The following is a 19,506-nucleotide window of genomic DNA, read 5'->3' on the forward strand; positions in this document are numbered from 1 at the left end:
TATACCAGCTCCTTCAGAGGACACGAGACCCTGTCCTAAAGCAGCTCCTTCAGAGGACACGAGACCCTGTCCTAAAGCAGCTCCTTCAGAGGACACGAGACCCTGTCCTAAACCAGCTCCTTCAGAGGACACGAGACCCTGTCCTAAAGCAGCTCCTTCAGAGGACACGAGACCCTGTCCCAAAACAGCTCCTTCAGAGGACACGAGACCCTGTCCTAAAGCAGCTCATGTATGTCATGTATAGTCATGTATGTATGACTAGCTCTTCACCCAAACTTATATAGATAGAAACTTGAATCATACTTAATAATACTAGGTGTTTATATGCATAAAGTAGGTAGGTAGCAAATAGTTACATCTAAAAATTATACATTTCAAATGTTCCTTCACAGAGATACTGAGATTTGACAGTTTACAGCGGTCGAAAGGACTTGCGCGCTCTGCTTGCGCACTAGTTGGCCATTTATGGCCAACTAGTGTGCAACAAGCAAGTATGCACTCGACAGAGTGCAGTTCTAGTTGTTTATAGGATCAATACAAGTAAATTAATACATGATAACCCTTCCACAGTAGTAGCTTTTTCATGTTTTTGATTATTTTGCAAATTTTCCTACATAATGCCTTATTTGCATATTTAAAAATGTAAAATTTGTAATACAATAAATCATTGTCTTTGTGTAAGTACTCAATTGGGGGAGTTTAATGGTGATAACAATCTAATATAGGTATGGTTTTGCCCACACAATTCATAATTCACGTTTCAATTGTGGAGCTCTGGCTCATGGACTAAGAACCAAAAAGAACTGAACCGGTTCCCACTGGGAACCAACCGGTGGAAAAGAACTGAACCGGTTCGTCCCACTGGGAACCAACCGGTGGAAAAGAACTGAACCGGTTCCCACTGGGAACCAACCGGTAGAAAAGAACTGAACCGGTTCCCATTGGGAACCAACCGGTGGAAAATAACTGAACCGGTTCCCACTGGGAACCAACCGGTGGAAAATAACTGAACCGGTTCCCACTGGGAACCAACCGGTGGAAAATAACTGAACCGGTTCCCATTGGGAACCAACCGTTGGAAAATAACTGAACCGGTTCCCATTGGGAACCAAGCGGTGGAAAAGAACTGAACCGGTTCCCACTGGGAACCAAGCGGTGGAAAAGAACTGAACCGGTTCCCACTGGGAACCAACCGTTGGAAAATAACTGAACCGGTTCCCATTGGGAACCAAGCGGTGGAAAAGAACTGAAACGGTTCCCATTGGGAACCAACCGGTGGAAAATAACTGAACCGGTTCCCACTGGGAACCAACCGGTGGAAAAGAACTGAACCGGTTCCCATTGGGAACCAAGCGGTGGAAAAGGGGCCTTTGTGTAAACGGTTGTTGTGAAAAGTGCTACAAAAATAAAGGCTCACACTGCTTCCATGTGTCCATATACCGGTTTTAAATAGCTAATGTGCAAATGATCTCCTTAAATACAATAATGTATGAAGCAGACATTATTTATGAAACATTATACCTAGGATGAACTGAGACACATTTGGGACACCTGCTGTCCAATTGTTAGAGGTTTATTCCATACAATACATTTATTGTCTCCGCCAGGTGGTGCAACCACTTCATTAAAACTGTTTAAGTGCCAAAACCGTAATCCCGTCTTCTAGACGTCTTTGCAATGAGTGCCAATCCCGACAAGACGTAATTAAAAAAAATATATTATTATTATTTAAAAAAAAATATATATTTTTTTTTACTTAGTACAGTACAGTACAGTACAGTACAGTACAGTACAGTAGAGGGACCCCCTGGGGACCCCCACACACGGTAACTCTGTCATTTCCCCCTGGGGGTCTGGATGTTCCGCGGACCCCGCACACGGAATTGCACCACTTACTTCACACGGGAAAAAATGGTATGGTAGGTGCTACCATGGTGTGGTAGGTGCTACCATGGTGTGGTAGGTGCTACCATGGTGTGGTAGGTGCTACCATGGTATGGTAGGTGCTACCATGGTGTGGTAGGTGCTACCATGGTGTGGTAGGTGCTACCATGGTATGGTAGGTGCTACCATGGTGTGGTAGGTGCTACCATGGTGTGGTAGGTGCTACCATGGTGTGGTAGGTGCTACCATGGTGTGGTAGGTGCTACCATGGTGTGGTAGGTGCTACCATGGTATGGTAGGTGCTACCATGGTGTGGTAGGTGCTACCATGGTGTGGTAGGTGCTACCATGGTATGGTAGGTGCTACCATGGTGTGGTAGGTGCTACCATGGTGTGGTAGGTGCTACCATGGTATGGTAGGTGCTACCATGGTATGGTAGGTGCTACCATGGTATGGTAGGTGCTACCATGGTGTGGTAGGTGCTACCATGGTGTGGTAGGTGCTACCATGGTATGGTAGGTGCTACCATGGTGTGGTAGGTGCTACCATGGTGTGGTAGGTGCTACCATGGTATGGTAGGTGCTACCATGGTATGGTAGGTGCTACCATGGTGTGGTAGGTGCTACCATGGTGTGGTAGGTGCTACCATGGTGTGGTAGGTGCTACCATGGTGTGGTAGGTGCTACCATGGTGTGGTAGGTGCTACCATGGTGTGGTAGGTGCTACCATGGTATGGTAGGTGCTACCATGGTGTGGTAGGTGCTACCATGGTGTGGTAGGTGCAGCAGCATGGTATGGTAGGTGCTACCATGGTATGGTAGGTGCAGCAGCATGGTATGGTAGGTGCTACCATGGTATGGTAGGTGCTACCATGGTATGGTAGGTGCTACCATGGTATGGTAGGTGCAGCAGCATGGTATGGTAGGTGCTACCATGGTGTGGTAGGTGCTACCATGGTATGGTAGGTGCTACCATGGTATGGTAGGTGCTACCATGGTATGGTAGGTGCTACCATGGTATGGTAGGTGCTACCATGGTATGGTAGGTGCAGCAGCATGGTATGGTAGGTGCTACCATGGTGTGGTAGGTGCTACATGGTGTGGTAGGTGCTACCATGGTGTGGTAGGTGCTACCATGGTATGGTAGGTGCTACCATGGTATGGTAGGTGCTACCATGGTATGGTAGGTGCTACCATGGTATGGTAGGTGCTACCATGGTGTGGTAGGTGCTACCATGGTGTGGTAGGTGCTACCATGGTGTGGTAGGTGCTACCATGGTGTGGTAGGTGCTACCATGGTGTGGTAGGTGCTACCATGGTGTGGTAGGTGCTACCATGGTATGGTAGGTGCTACCATGGTATGGTAGGTGCTACCATGGTGTGGTAGGTGCTACCATGGTATGGTAGGTGCTACCATGGTGTGGTAGGTGCTACCATGGTGTGGTAGGTGCTACCATGGTGTGGTAGGTGCTACCATGGTGTGGTAGGTGCTACCATGGTATGGTAGGTGCTACCATGGTGTGGTAGGTGCTACCATGGTGTGGTAGGTGCTACCATGGTGTGGTAGGTGCTACCATGGTGTGGTAGGTGCTACCATGGTATGGTAGGTGCTACCATGGTATGGTAGGTGCTACCATGGTATGGTAGGTGCTACCATGGTATGGTAGGTGCTACCATGGTGTGGTAGGTGCTACCATGGTATGGTAGGTGCTACCATGGTATGGTAGGTGCTACCATGGTGTGGTAGGTGCTACCATGGTGTGGTAGGTGCTACCATGGTGTGGTAGGTGCTACCATGGTGTGGTAGGTGCTACCATGGTGTGGTAGGTGCTACCATGGTGTGGTAGGTGCTACCATGGTGTGGTAGGTGCTACCATGGTATGGTAGGTGCTACCATGGTGTGGTAGGTGCTACCATGGTATGGTAGGTGCTACCATGGTGTGGTAGGTGCTACCATGGTGTGGTAGGTGCTACATGGTATGGTAGGTGCTACCATGGTATGGTAGGTGCTATCATGGTATGGTAGGTGCTACCATGGTATGGTAGGTGCTACCATGGTGTGGTAGGTGCTACCATGGTGTGGTAGGTGCTACCATGGTATGGTAGGTGCTACCATGGTGTGGTAGGTGCTACCATGGTGTGGTAGGTGCTACATGGTATGGTAGGTGCTACCATGGTATGGTAGGTGCTATCATGGTGTGGTAGGTGCTACCATGGTGTGGTAGGTGCTACCATGGTGTGGTAGGTGCTACATGGTATGGTAGGTGCTACCATGGTATGGTAGGTGCTACCATGGTATGGTAGGTGCTATCATGGTATGGTAGGTGCTACCATGGTATGGTAGGTGCTACCATGGTATGGTAGGTGCAGCAGCATGGTAGGCTACTTACTTCACACGGGTGTGATTTTTTTTATTTTTTGCATGAACCATGAACCTCACACAAATCGGTATACCGTACTATGGCATGGTCATGTGAGCAGGCGTGCACAGACATTTAGAGGGGCAGGTGCTCAAGGGAAAAAAAGGGCACCTTGTGCAACACATTTTGGGGCGGGAACCCATTGTGGTGCTTTATAGCTATTGAAAAATAGCAGATCTACAAGCTCATAGCGCGTCACCGAGCTTGTAGGTCTGCTATTTATTTTAAAGGGATTGTGACGTTAAAAAAAAGGTTTTGGAATTGTTCTTGTTTTTTTTTAGGTGTTCTAATCTCAATTGCACCCAAAAAACATGAACTTTTAACATTCAGTAGATTTTCTGTGATCTGGGGTTTTCTGGCTCAAACAGGTGCTCTGGTTTGCCGGCAGTAAGTGACATCACTTACTGCAAATCCCATATATGTCAATGGGATTTGCCAGCAGATGTCACTGTTTCACTGTGTTGCCCGTTTTCATTGTAGCTCAAAAGGCCCAAAAAACCCCAAAGAAAACTTCAGACCACAGAAAATCCACTGAATGTTCAAAGTTCAGGTTTTTTGGGTGTAATTGAGGTCATAAAACCTAAAAGAAAAAAGAAAAAGAAAAATAAATGAAAATGAATGTCATAAAACCTTATATCGAAGAACCACTGACACAGAAACATAGCTTTAGATTGTGGGGGCCTAAATAATATAGTAGAAGCGTTTTCTTTTTTAAGAATTGATCAATGTCACCTTTTTTTGTCTCTTTAAAGGTTCATTAATTTTCATTTATTTTTATTTTTATTTTTTCTTCTGCAGCGCAAGTCATGTCAGACTTTGGTTCACTTTTACACACTGTCAGTGTCATGGCAGTCTTTACCGCAAACAGCCATGTTTTAGTCAATGAAAGATCTGCTCTGTAAAGCACTTTGCGCTGAAATGAAATCTGCTCTATAAATAAAGTTTATTATTATAATTGTATTATCTTACGGAATGCAGCGCTGAAATGTCAATCAGATGGAAGTGGTGAACGATGTGTCACGTGTGTGACCTTTCCCAAGGTGCACTGCTCCACGAGCTGTCCAATGACGGTGTTACCTTTCCCAAGGTGCACTGCTCCACGAGCTGTCCAATGACGGTGTGACCTTTCCCAAGGGGCACTGCTCCATGAGCTGTCCAATGACGGTGTGACCTTTCCCAAGGTGCACTGCTCCACGAGCTGTCCAATGACGGTGTTACCTTTCCCAAGGTGCACTGCTCCACGAGCTGTCCAATGACGGTGTGACCTTTCCCAAGGGGCACTGCTCCATGAGCTGTCCAATGACGGTGTGACCTTTCCCAAGGTGCACTGCTCCACGAGCTGTCCAATGACGGTGTGACCTTTCCCAAGGTGCACTGCTCCACGAGCTGTCCAATGACGGTGTGACCTTTCCCAAGGTGCACTGCTCCACGAGCTGTCCAATGACGGTGTGACCTTTCCCAAGGTGCACTGCTCCACGAGCTGTCCAATGACGGCGCCAGGTGTCAGTTCGAGGCGTTCCTGGCGGAGCTGATTGTGCCCGTCATGGTGTCGAGCGCCCGCCAGGGAGAGAGAGAGAGTCACATCGTGGTGCTGAGTGACGACGACTCGGTGGACTGGGACCGCGACAACCCCCCGCCTATGGGAGGAGTATTCACAGAGTGAGTTAACCCCCCCCGCCTATGGGAGGAGTATTCACAGAGTGAGTTAACCCCTCCAGCCTATGGGAGAGGAGTATTCACAGAGTGAGTTAACCCCCCCCGCCTATGGGAGGAGTATTCACAGAGTGAGTTAACCCCTCCAGCCTATGGGAGAGGAGTATTCACAGAGTGAGTTAACCCCTCCAGCCTATGGGAGAGGAGTATTCACAGAGTGAGTTAACCCCTCCAGCCTATGGGAGAGGAGTATTCACAGAGTGAGTTAACCCCTCCAGCCTATGGGAGAGGAGTATTCACAGAGTGAGTTAACCTTTTAAATGCACTCAACGAGACGACCTGATTTACTGTCATCACCACGCGTTGGAAAGAGCTTCACACCATATCCCTCACTGGCATCCTTTAAAGAGCTTCACACCACATCCCTCACTGGCATCCTTTCTTTGAAAAGAGCTTCACACCATATCCCTCACTGGCATCCTTTCTTTGGAAAGAGCTTCACACCATATCCCTCACTGGCATCCTTTCTTTGAAAAGAGCTTCACACCATATCCCTCACTGGCATCCTTTCTTTGAAAAGAGCTTCACACCATATCCCTCACTGGCATCCTTTCTTTGAAAAGAGCTTCACACCATATCCCTCACTGGCATCCTTTCTTTGAAAAGAGCTTCACACCATATCCCTCACTGGCATCCTTTAAAGAGCTTCACACCATATCCCTCACTGGCATCCTTTAAAGAGCTTCACACCATATCCCTCACTGGCATCCTTTAAAGAGCTTCACACCATATCCCTCACTGGCATCCTTTCTTTGAAAAGTTGCCTTTACAAGTGGGTTAATCCAACGAGTTACTGATTTAGAAGGCATTGGTAGAATCGGTATGTCGATTAAATCGACCAATTTACATCTCCTCCAGGACAAAACATGGTAATCATTTGATTTTAATAAAAATGTATACTGTTTTTTTAACCAATTTTAACAATGAATATAGGTTGAATATTACAACAGAATATTACCTTCTATTCCAATCCTTATGTTCTTCAGTCCTCTCTCCTTCAGCAGGGTTTTGGCAACATCTCTGTTTTCGATGTATTTGAAGAAGCGGAAGAGTTTGGTGCTGTACACAACTGTACCCAATGACATGAGCACAATAAACACAACATTACACAACTGTACCCAACTGTACACAACTGTACCCAATAACATGAGCACAATAAACACAACATTACACAACTGTACCCAATAACATGAGCACAATAAACACAACATTACACAACTGTACCCAATAACATGAGCACAATAAACACAACATTACACAACTGTACCCAACTGTACCCAACTGTACCCAATAACATGAGCACAATAAACAGTTTGGTGCTGTACACAACTGTACCCAACTGTACCCAATGACATGAGCACAATAAACACAACATTACACAACTGTACCCAACTGTACCCAACTGTACCCAATGACATGAGCACAATAAACAGTTTGGTGCTGTACACAACTGTACCCAACTGTACCCAATGACATGAGCACAATAAACACAAAATTACACAAACATTAAACAAAAAACCTGAACTTTTAACATTCAGTGGATTTTCTGTGGTCTGAAGTTTTCTTTGGGGTTTTTTGGGCCTTTTGAGCTACAATGAAAACAGGCAACACAGTGAAACAGTGACATCTGCTGGAAAAATCCCATTGACATATAGGCCTATGGGATTTGCAGTAAGTGATGTCACTTACTGCCGGCAAATCAGAGCACCTGTTTGAGCCAGAAAACCCCAGATCACAGAAAATCTACTGAATGTTAAAAGTTCATGTTTTTTGGGTGCAATTGAGATTAGAAAACCTAAAAAAAACAAGAACAATTCCAAAACCTTTTTTTTATGTCACAATCCCTTTAAAGGTAAATTCAGTGATTTCACTCAAAAAAACCTTAGGTTTCGTTTTTGGCTGTGGGACCCAGCATTTCGTCCAATCAGGATAGAGAGTCAAAAACGAAACCTAAGGTTTTTTGACCCCCAGGGGTTAACTGGGGACAGGGAGGAACTCCTTATATGGCCAGCACACTCTATAGTAGGGAGGATTATCACAACAAAACAAAAAAATAAGTGATACTTGAATTAAGTGAAATGACTTTAAGTATAACTTTAGTGGATCAAGGTCAAATGGGGCCCTATATATGCCTTCAGCGTCACATAGTTTTTTCATGTTCTGTTCGCAAGGGGGAGTGGCAGGGCAGGGTACAGGAGGCTAATCACCTTGCGTGATCTTTTATTAAAAATAACGCAAAGCTGTTTCACTGTGTGTAGATTTCTCAGTATCTTTCAACACAACCCCGCCTGTTTGAGGATGTTATGTTGTTGATCGGATCAGGTGAGCTCTGCATGTTCATAAATATTCTGTACAGGCCTTAGGCCTACAGATCAAAGTGTTGGTGCCAGTTTGATATAACTGAAACTGATATGTCCTGAAGATTGACGGTCATGTCGATGAATCATGTCATTCATATCATAATGGCCCTGTAGGCCTATACGTGGTTGATTAGGCCTATTTTAAACCGGTGTGAAAACAAATTAACTTCTTTACTTTCATCATGTATTTAGAGAAAAATACATAAATGGTCCTTTTATTCCGTTTGTAGGAGAGGTCTGTCAGTAACCACTTTTCTGCCCAAATAAAACTCACCTTTAAAGGTTCATGTTGACTATTTTACACACACACACACACACACACACACACACACACACACACACACACACACACACACACACACACACACACACACTACACACGCACGCACGCACGCACACACACACACACACACACACACACACACACACACACACACACACACACACACACACACACACACACAGTCAGTCACACACACACACACACACGCACGCACGCACGCACGCACGCACGCACGCACGCACGCACGCACGCACACACACACACACACACACACACACACACACACACACACAGTCACACACACACACGCACACACTGCTGCTAGGAGGCAGCCCTCCGTCTGTGGATTCGTCTATGGCCTCTCCTTCTTTACATAACAGCCTTGCCTTGATATTATTTAGCTAGCCAAATTCCATGTACGGATTAAAGAAGGAGAGGCCGTAGACGTCACTTTCCTGGGGGGTTTCCGGGGTGTGAGAGCCGGTGTTTGTGTCTGTGGTGACTAACGTTAGCAGCTTTAGCCAGGCTAACGGTGTGTTGTTGTTGTTGCTGCTGCTTGTCACGGACCATAAGGAGCCATAAGGAGCCATAAGGAGCCATAAGGAGGAATCATAAGGATCACAAGGATCTCTGTGTCCTCCTGAACAGGCGCAGGTTGGTCATCATAGTCATGTTTAACACAACATAATTATGCTAGCAGCTAAACCTAAAGGAAGTCTGATGGTTGTTGTTGTTGTTGTTGTTGTTGTAACTTATTGTTGTTGTTGTTGTTGTTACTATAACGTTACTCAAACTAATTAGTGATTGTGTTCATTTAACCCCCAGAGTGTACAAATGTAACCAAATGGACTGGTCCACGTTTGCTTACAGTTGCACACAAGTAACACAAGTAACAATACCACTATTAGAAGGAGTAGCTGAGATTTCTTACTAAGCTGATGATATTTTGGTTGGTAATGTGATAAATAGCTCTATCCAGTGATTGCTATAGTGTGTGTTCAGTAACAGTGTTAAATAGCTCTATATTGTAATAGTAATCATTGCTATAGAGTGTGTTCAGTAACAGTGTTAAGTAGCTCTATATTGTGACAGTAATCATTGCTATAGAGTGTGTTCAGTAACAGTGTTAAATAGCTCTATATTGTGACAGTAATCATTGCTATAGAGTGTGTTCAGTAACAGTGTTAAATAGCTCTATATAGTAATAGTAATCATTGCTATAGAGTGTGTTCAGTAACAGTGTTAAATAGCTCTATATTGTGACAGTAATCATTGCTATAGTGTGTGTTCAGTAACAGTGTTAAATAGCTCTATATTGTAATAGTAATCATTGCTATAGTGTGTGTTCAGTAACAGTGTTAAATAGCTCTATATAGTAATAGTAATCATTGCTATAGTGTTCAGTAGCAGTGTTAAATAGCTCTATATTGTGACAGTAATCATTGCTATAGTGTGTGTTCAGTAACAGTGTTAAATAGCTCTATATTGTAATAGTAATCATTGCTATAGTGTGTGTTCAGTAACAGTGTTAAATAGCTATATATTGTGACAGTAATCATTGCTATAGAGTGTGTTCAGTAACAGTGTTAAATAGCTCTATATTGTGACAGTAATCATTGCTATAGTGTGTGTTCAGTAACAGTGTTAAATAGCTCTATATTGTGACAGTAATCATTGCTATAGAGTGTGTTCAGTAACAGTGTTAAATAGCTCTATATAGTAATAGTAATCATTGCTATAGAGTGTGTTCAGTAACAGTGTTAAATAGCTCTATATTGTGACAGTAATCATTGCTATAGAGTGTGTTCAGTAACAGTGTTAAATAGCTCTATATTGTGACAGTAATCATTGCTATAGAGTGTGTTCAGTAACAGTGTTAAATAGCTCTATATTGTGACAGTAATCATTGCTATAGTGTGTTCAGTAACAGTGTTAAATAGCTCTATATTGTGACAGTAATCATTGCTATAGAGTGTGTTCAGTAACAGTGTTAAATAGCTCTATATTGTGACAGTAATCATTGCTATAAAGTGTGTTCAGTAACAGTGTTAAATAGCTCTATATAGTAATAGTAATCATTGCTATAGAGTGTGTTCAGTAACAGTGTTAAATAGCTCTATATAGTAATAGTAATCATTGCTATATAGTGTGTTCAGTAACAGTGTTAAATAGCTCTATATAGTAATCATTGCTATAAAGTGTGTTCAGTAACAGTGTTAAATAGCTCTATATAGTAATCATTGCTATAAAGTGTGTTCAGTAACAGTGTTAAATAGCTCTATATTGTGACAGTAATCATTGCTATAGAGTGTGTTCAGTAACAGTGTTAAATAGCTCTATATTGTGACAGTAATCATTGCTATAGAGTGTGTTCAGTAACAGTGTTAAATAGCTCTATATTGTGACAGTAATCATTGCTATAGAGTGTGTTCAGTAACAGTGTTAAATAGCTCTATATTGTGACAGTAATCATTGCTATAGAGTGTGTTCAGTAACAGTGTTAAATAGCTCTATATTGTAATAGTAATCATTGCTATAGGGTTTGTTCACTAACAGGGGTCTCTCTCTCCAGTCTGTCTCTCCAGCTGTTTAATATATAGAATAGAACATACTTTTTTCAAGTCAGGATACCAATTTCATCCAATCAGGAGTAGATAACTCATACAGGATAAACAAGTGAAATTGCAAGTGCTGACATTCTGATACCATTGAGCAAATGGAGCTGAGCTGCTTGCTCAGGGGGTAAATATAATCTTAACCATCAGGTCAAAATGTGTGTCATATCCTCATGGTCAGTGCGGCCTGCCCTGTGTCATATCCTCATGGTCAGTGAGGCCTGCCCTGTGTCAGATCCTCATGGTCAGTGCGGCCTGCCCTGTGTCAGATCCTCATGGTCAGTGCGGCCTGCCCTGTGTCAGATCCTCATGGTCAGTGCGCCCTGCCCTGGGTCATATCCTCATGGTCAGTGCGGCCTGCCCTGTGTCAGATCCTCATGGTCAGTGCGGCCTGCCCTGTGTCAGATCCTCATGGTCAATGCGGCCTGCCCTGTGTCAGATCCTCATGGTCAGTGAGGCCTGCCCTGTGTCAGATCCTCATGGTCAGTGAGGCCTGCCCTGTGTCAGATCCTCATGGTCAGTGCGCCCTGCCCTGGGTCATATCCTCATGGTCAGTGCGGCCTGCCCTGTGTCAGATCCTCATGGTCAGTGAGGCCTGCCCTGTGTCAGATCCTCATGGTCAGTGCGGCCTGCCCTGTGTCAGATCCTCATGGTCAATGCGGCCTGCCCTGTGTCATATCCTCATGGTCAGTGCGGCCTGCCCTGTGTCAGATCCTCATGGTCAGTGCGGCCTGCCCTGTGTCAGATCCTCATGGTCAGTGCGGCCTGCCCTGTGTCAGATCCTCATGGTCAGTGAGGCCTGCCCTGTGTCATATCCTCATGGTCAGTGAGGCCTGCCCTGTGTCAGATCCTCATGGTCAGTGCGTCCTGCCCTGTGTCAGATCCTCATGGTCAGTGCGGCCTGCCCTGTGTCAGATCCTCATGGTCAGTGAGGCCTGCCCTGTGTCAGATCCTCATGGTCAGTGCGTCCTGCCCTGGGTCAGATCCTCATGGTCAGTGAGGCCTGCCCTGTGTCAGATCCTCATGGTCAGTGAGGCCTGCCCTGTGTCATATCCTCATGGTCAGTGCGGCCTGCCCTGTGTCAGATCCTCATGGTCAGTGCGCCCTGCCCTGTGTCAGATCCTCATGGTCAGTGCGGCCTGCCCTGTGTCAGATCCTCATGGTCAGTGAGGCCTGCCCTGTGTCAGATCCTCATGGTCAGTGCGCCCTGCCCTGGGTCATATCCTCATGGTCAGTGCGGCCTGCCCTGTGTCAGATCCTCATGGTCAGTGAGGCCTGCCCTGTGTCAGATCCTCATGGTCAGTGCGGCCTGCCCTGTGTCAGATCCTCATGGTCAGTGCGCCCTGCCCTGGGTCAGATCCTCATGGTCAGTGAGGCCTGCCCTGGGTCAGATCCTCATGGTCAGTGAGGCCTGCCCTGTGTCAGATCCTCATGGTCAGTGAGGCCTGCCCTGTGTCAGATCCTCATGGTCAGTGAGGCCTGCCCTGTGTCAGATCCTCATGGTCAGTGCGTCCTGCCCTGTGTCAGATCCTCATGGTCAGTGCGGCCTGCCCTGTGTCAGATCCTCATGGTCAGTGAGGCCTGCCCTGTGTCAGATCCTCATGGTCAGTGCGTCCTGCCCTGGGTCAGATCCTCATGGTCAGTGAGGCCTGCCCTGTGTCATATCCTCATGGTCAGTGCGGCCTGCCCTGTGTCAGATCCTCATGGTCAGTGAGGCCTGCCCTGTGTCAGATCCTCATGGTCAGTGCGGCCTGCCCTGGGCAGCATTCCATTTCCTCATGTTGTAGTCAATGATTTGTAGTAGAGCTGGGACTCGATTAAAAAAAAAATTCTAATTAATCAGAGGCTTTGCGATTAATTAATCTAGATTAATCGCATTTTAATCGCATATCAATATTCAACCCGAGAACAGCGAGAAACCTTTTTTTTTTAATGTTTTTTGGTATCCCAGTGAATCAACTTATAGTGACTACAGGATGCCACTCAGAGTCATTTTCAACATTTTACTGTCATTAATATACCTGTTGTGGAAATAATAATAAAAAGTCAGCCCATTCTGTGTTGCCTAGAACTGGAGGTCTGAAAAAAAATTAGTAACAGTAACAAGTACATCTCAGTGACATCACAAAGCTGTACTTACTTCATATTGTTACTGTTTTTTGTCAGACCTCCAGTTATAGGCAACACAAAATGGGGTGACTTTTTATTCTGGGTGCCTGCCATGCAATGGCAGAAACACAGGTTGAAATCCGCAACACATACTTAATCGTAATCAAGACACGAAACTTTGACGTCTACGGCCGGCCGCACGGTTTACCAAAGCCCCACAATATATACATCGAAACGTGCGGCTCGGCCGGGAATGGTGTGCTTGTGCTTTTCTTTCCGTTTCGGGTTACCGTGCCGACGTAATTCGCAATAAACGACGCGAAAAATGCCCCATGCAAAGTCAATGGGGAAACGCGGGTAAAAACAGAAAACGACACGTTACTTTGGAGCCACATTGCTCTGGCATACTGTTACGTAGAAACACGATTTAAACCTCAAACAGCACACGAGGCCATCGACTTTGTTGTGGTTCAGACGGAATTCGAATGCGTTGCACGGTTTGCCCGCTATCTCAGTTCAAAGTGTGTGTGGTCTGAGCAAAAATCTCGACTCTCAGTGTCGCACGGCCAGAGAGAGAGCGGGTCAGAGGGAGAAGCCAATGTGAAAACTGTAGCGAAATTCTCCGAACAAATCGTCCTCACGGCCAAAATATTAACTTTACACGCATGGGTTTTGGTAATTTTGTAGCCACACTCGTCCTCTTTCACCCAATGTCACAACCACAGCCCAGATTCATACGGTACGTGAACTACAGCCCTGAAAGCGACAGGTGTACCATCATAATGTGTCATAGAACTTCATGTTAACTGCTTGAATGAGTCAGCAATTTTTTCATCACAAACACAATTTCTTAACTCGCTCTCATAACCACGTTTTTTATCGTACCAATACCACGATCGCACACGGCGTACCTCAATGTCTCGGGTCACTCACGGCGCAAACAAAAATCGCATTTGACGTTTACTTTTTGCGATAGAGCAATTTGTTCGGACATACGTTCTCTCACTGAATCAGTGTGGTTTTAACTTTCAATAGTGTTTGCATTCGCATAGACTAGCCCTAGCCCAGGTGAAATTGATACTTTGTTAATGATTCAAGGTCAAGTTGACCACCTCTCAAACACGCGCACACACGAACGCACATGCACGCACATGCACACATGTGCACGCACACACACACATTGAAAGTCAATGGAGAAAATCGGGGAAACACGTAACTCTGTCATTTCTCAACCGTTTCAGACGCGGGGTGGCTTGCCAGAACCGGGCCGCCCCCCTGAGCGCACACACACACACACACATGCGCACGCACACACACACAAACCCTGTCTTCCTATTGGCTGGCCTTTACACAGCTCCAACTATTGTTTACAACATGCTACAGCCTCAAACTTTGGTACATGGACATAGACCATCAAGAGGAACAAGCTGTAATGGCTTAATTGCTTAAGCCCCGCCCCTCTGCCCGCATTAGCATGTTAGCATTAGCATGTTAGCATTATCTTATTAGCATTAGCATGTTAGCATTAGCATGTTAGCATTAGCATGTTAGCATGATAGCATTAGCATGTTAGCATTAGCATGTTAGCATTAGCATGTTAACATGATAGCATTAGCATGTTAGCATTAGCATGTTAGCATGTTAGCATGATAGCATTAGCATGTTAGCATGATAGCATTAGCATGTTAACATTAGCATGTTAGCATGTTAGCATGTTAGCATGTTAGCATGATAGCATTAGCATGTTAGCATTAGCATGTTAGCATTAGCATGTTAGCATTAACATGCTAGCATTAGCATGTTAGCATTAGCATGTTAGCATGAAGGCATGATAGCATTAGCATGATAGCATTAGCATGTTAGCATGTTAACATTAGAATGTTAGCATGATAGCATTAGCATGTTAGCATGATAGCATTAACATGTTAGCATGTTAGCATTAGCATGTTAGCATTAGCATGTTAGCATGATAGCATTAGCATGTTAGCATTATCATGTTAGCATGTTAGCATGATAGCATTAGCATGTTAGCATGTTAGCATTAGCATGTTAACATGTTAGCATTAGCATGTTAGCATTAGCATGTTAGCATGTTAGCATGATAGCATTAGCATGTTAGCATGTTAGCATTAGAATGTTAGCATGATAGCATTTGCATGTTAGCATGATAGCATTAGCATGTTAACATTAGCATGTTAGCATGATAGCATTATCATGTTAGCATGTTAGCATTAGCATGTTAGCAACATGTTAGCATTTTAGCATGATATCATGTTAGCATTAGCATGTTAGCATTAAAATGTTAGCATGCTAGCATGTTAGCATGTTAGTATTAGCATGTTAGCATGTTAGCATTAGAATGTTGGTGGCAACATAATGCGCAATGAACTAAGACAAAATACCTCATTGAAAGTCAATGGGGAGACCTGGCTCACATGTAACCAAATGGACCCTTCTGAGAGGCTAAATGTTATCAAATGGTGGTCCGTGGCTCAAATGCTGCACAGACTTGGCGAGCTTCAGGCACCCAGTAAAATTTCTTGAAATTTTGTTTCTAGTTATTTCCAGTTTTCAGTACTATAGAAAAGCGCCCAGTGAGAAACATTCCGCCGTGGAAAAAAAGGTGCGATTAATTTATCTGTAGTTAATCGCGATTAATTTTTCTGTAGTTAATTCATCTAAATTAATCGCAATTAGTCCCGGCCCTAATTTTGTAGTCATCTGGCAGGAAACCACAAGGCGGAATCGGTACTATGAACTACTTAGGACAACATAATGAATGGCTATTATCTCACATGTAGTATTTTTGACAGGCCAGTATTAACAGAGTACTTCTACTTTCTACATTGTGTTATTAATACTCTTACTGAAGTAAAACTAATGTATTCCACTGTGTTCTTCTTGTGGTATTAATACTCTTACTGAAGTAAAAGTAATGTATTCCACTGTGTTCTTCTTGTCCACTGCAGCTTTCAGCTCATTTGCATATGGCTGTTGTGTTAGCGCTGGAGGGCGCACTACCAGAGGCAGCCTGAGGGAGGCACTAAAGAGGCACTCTGAAGGTAGGCTTGTCACAATTCTTACACAATTACACTGATCACAATTATTTTTGATAATCACTATAACTTTTGCATAATAATAAATACATTTAAAACGATCCCTGACTAATGAGCCTTATATGCCATAATACGTTATAATTGCCCTATATAACTAAAGTTCAAAACCTCTTTATTCATCTTTATTTCATCTACCTGAAGGAGGCGCTAAAGAGGCAGCCTGAAGCGTGCCGCCAGGTGACGGACGGTGGCCAGGCGCGTCCAGGATGAGTGTCCCCGGACTGCGGCACGCTGACAACTACGCGCCAGGTGCAGTACTTAGTTTAGACCGTACTTAGTTTAGACCGTACTTAGTTTAGACCGTACTTAGTTTAGACCGTACTTGGTTTAGACTAGTCATTGGTTAGACCAGTCATTAGTCCTGGTTTAGACTAGTCATTGGTTAGACCAGTCATTAGTCCTACAACTACAACCTATCTCAAACCCTCACCCTAACCCTAACCTCCCACGGGGGCAGCACACCTAAACCTAACCTTAACCCATGTCTAACCAATGACTAGTCTAAACCTAACCTCCCACGGGGCAGCACACCTAAACCTAACCTTAACCCATGTCTAACCAATGACTAGTCTAAACCTAACCTCCCACGGGGCAGCACACCTAAACCTAACCTTAACCCATGTCTAACCAATGACTAGTCTAACCCTAGCCTCGATACCCAGGCTTTCATTTCGTCTGCGCGAAAGATGAAAGCCTGGAAAAATCCGTGGGCTGAACCAGTCTAAAAGTGGGAGTCAACCCTTCCGGGTGGGCGTCGCTCTAAATGATGTGACGTAGCGCTGCACTAGGGGGGAGAGGAGGGGCCGGGGGTGACGGACAGATCGATGAGATCCAATCAGGGTGCGCGCATTTCTGAGGCGCGACCCGCCCCTCTAGACGAGAAATGTCTCTGTTTGGGTCAGGCTAGTCTAACCCTAACCTCCCACGGGGCAGCACACCTAAGCCTAACCTTAACCCATGTCTAACCAATGACTAGTCTAAACCTAACCTCCCACGGGGCAGCACACCTAAACCTAACCTTAACCCATGTCTAACCAATGACTAGTCTAAACCTAACCTCCCACGGGGCAGCACACCTAAACCTAACCTTAACCCATGTCTAACCAATGACTAGTCTAAACCTAACCTCCCACGGGGCAGCACACCTAAACCTAACCTTAACCCATGTCTAACCAATGACTAGTCTAAACCTAACCTTAACCCATGTCTAACCAATGACTAGTCTAAACCTAACCTCCCACGGGGCAGCACACCTAAACCTAACCTTAACCCATGTCTAACCGATGACTAGTCTAAACCTAACCTCCCACGGGGCAGCACACCTAAACCTAACCTTAACCCATGTCTAACCAATGACTAGTCTAACCCTAACCTCCCACGGGGCAGCACACCTAAACCTAACCTTAACCCATGTCTAACCAATGACTAGTCTAAACCTAACCTTAACCCATGTCTAACCAATGAGTAGTCTAACCCTAACCTCCCATGGGGCAGCACACCTAAACCTAACCTTAACCCATGTCTAACCAATGACTAGTCTAACCCTAACCTCCCACGGGGCAGCACACCTAAACCTAACCTTAACCCATGTCTAACCAATGACTAGTCTAAACCTAACCTTAACCCATGTCTAACCAATGAGTAGTCTAAACTAAGTATGCCCCCCACGAAACCCTCACCCTAACCCTAACTTCCCATGGGGCAGCACAACTAAACCTAGGGGTGCAGTACTTAGTTCAGACTAGTCATCGGTCCGACAGACGACAGCCTACCTCAAACCCTAACCAGAACCAGAACCAGAACCGCAAGCACGGGAGCAGCGCATGTTCGAGCGGTTCCCACATATGGGACTAATGCTCCGTCTGAATTTCGTGCGTACCCATGTCATTTCAATCCTTCCCCACACCAATAGGCTCTATGGACATGGGCCCCCTCCCTATACTTCCTTCACAGGTGTTAGGGGCGGCGGTGGCTCAGGGGTATGGGTGGTATGGGTAAGGGGTATGGGTGGGTATGGGGTATGGGTATGGGTATGGGTGGGTATGGGTGGCTCAGGGGTAGAGTGCCTGGATGATAACCGTAAGGTTGCCAGTTGGAACCCTGTGGGCTCCCCCAGAGTTACTGTCGAAGTGTCCTTGAGCAAGACACAGAACCCCTAATTCGCTCCCGATGTGCTGGTTGGTGCCTTGCATGGTTTCCGCTGCCATCGGTGTATAAATGGGTGTGAATGGGTGAATGTAATGCACAATCTCTGTAAAGCCCCTTGGATAAAGGCGCTATATAAATGCACCATTTACCATTTACCAACTGATACTAATTAACACCATTGGGGGCCCATGACGTAAATCACCGTCAAGTTCAAGTGCACGGTCAATCGGTCATGTGCCCGATACGGAGATTGATAATCTCTGTCAAATTAGTGCTATGAAAACTGATCCATCGTCAGCAAGCCTAGAGGTTCTTGCCGACGATGGGCACATTTTATTAATGGATTAAATAGGCCCGGGCCCTCAAGGTGTTAAGGCTCTGTTCCATTCTTCCATTTAACCCATTCTGACCGGGCACCCATTTTGGTGTTGGCATCATGTCGTGCTTTAGCTATTGAAAAATAGCAGATCTACAAGCTCATATAGATCATATAGATAGCGATACGAGCTTGTAGGTCTGCTATTTTTGAAAAATTGAAGACACTTTTAGAATCTGATCTCAGGTCAGAATGGGTTAATAATGAAACTGTCAGGATGTAATAGACATTTTTAGAATCTGATCTCAGGTCAGAATGGGTTAATAATGAAACTGTCAGGATGTAATAGACATTTTTAGAATCTGATCTCAGGTCAGAATGGGTTCATCAGACCAGTGTGTGTCCAGTGGAAACCTCGTATGAATCTGATCCCAGGTCAGAATGGGTTAAACTGAGGCAGGGCTCACTGGAAACACTCAAAGGGTGCGTTCGGAAATACCGCAGCGGTATTTCCGAACGCACCCTTTGAGTGTTTCCAGTGGG

General features: G+C 45.1%; 1 protein-coding gene across 1 annotated transcript in view; it reads left to right on the plus strand.

Moving 5' to 3' along the window:
- Positions 1 to 16,634: 16,634 nt before the first annotated feature.
- The window catches only part of LOC310863515 (choline/ethanolaminephosphotransferase 1-like), a 30,400-nt gene continuing 27,528 nt past the window's right edge, over positions 16,635 to 19,506 (plus strand). The window contains exon 1 of the mRNA XM_083771917.1: positions 16,635 to 16,748. Coding sequence (XP_083628043.1) covers positions 16,706 to 16,748 — 43 coding nt within the window. The 5' untranslated portion in view covers positions 16,635 to 16,705. The remainder of the gene's footprint in view (positions 16,749 to 19,506) is intronic.

Source organism: Protomyctophum parallelum (genome assembly GCF_964188405.1).
Source record: "Protomyctophum parallelum genome assembly, chromosome: 8".
NCBI lineage: Eukaryota > Metazoa > Chordata > Actinopteri > Myctophiformes > Myctophidae > Protomyctophum > Protomyctophum parallelum.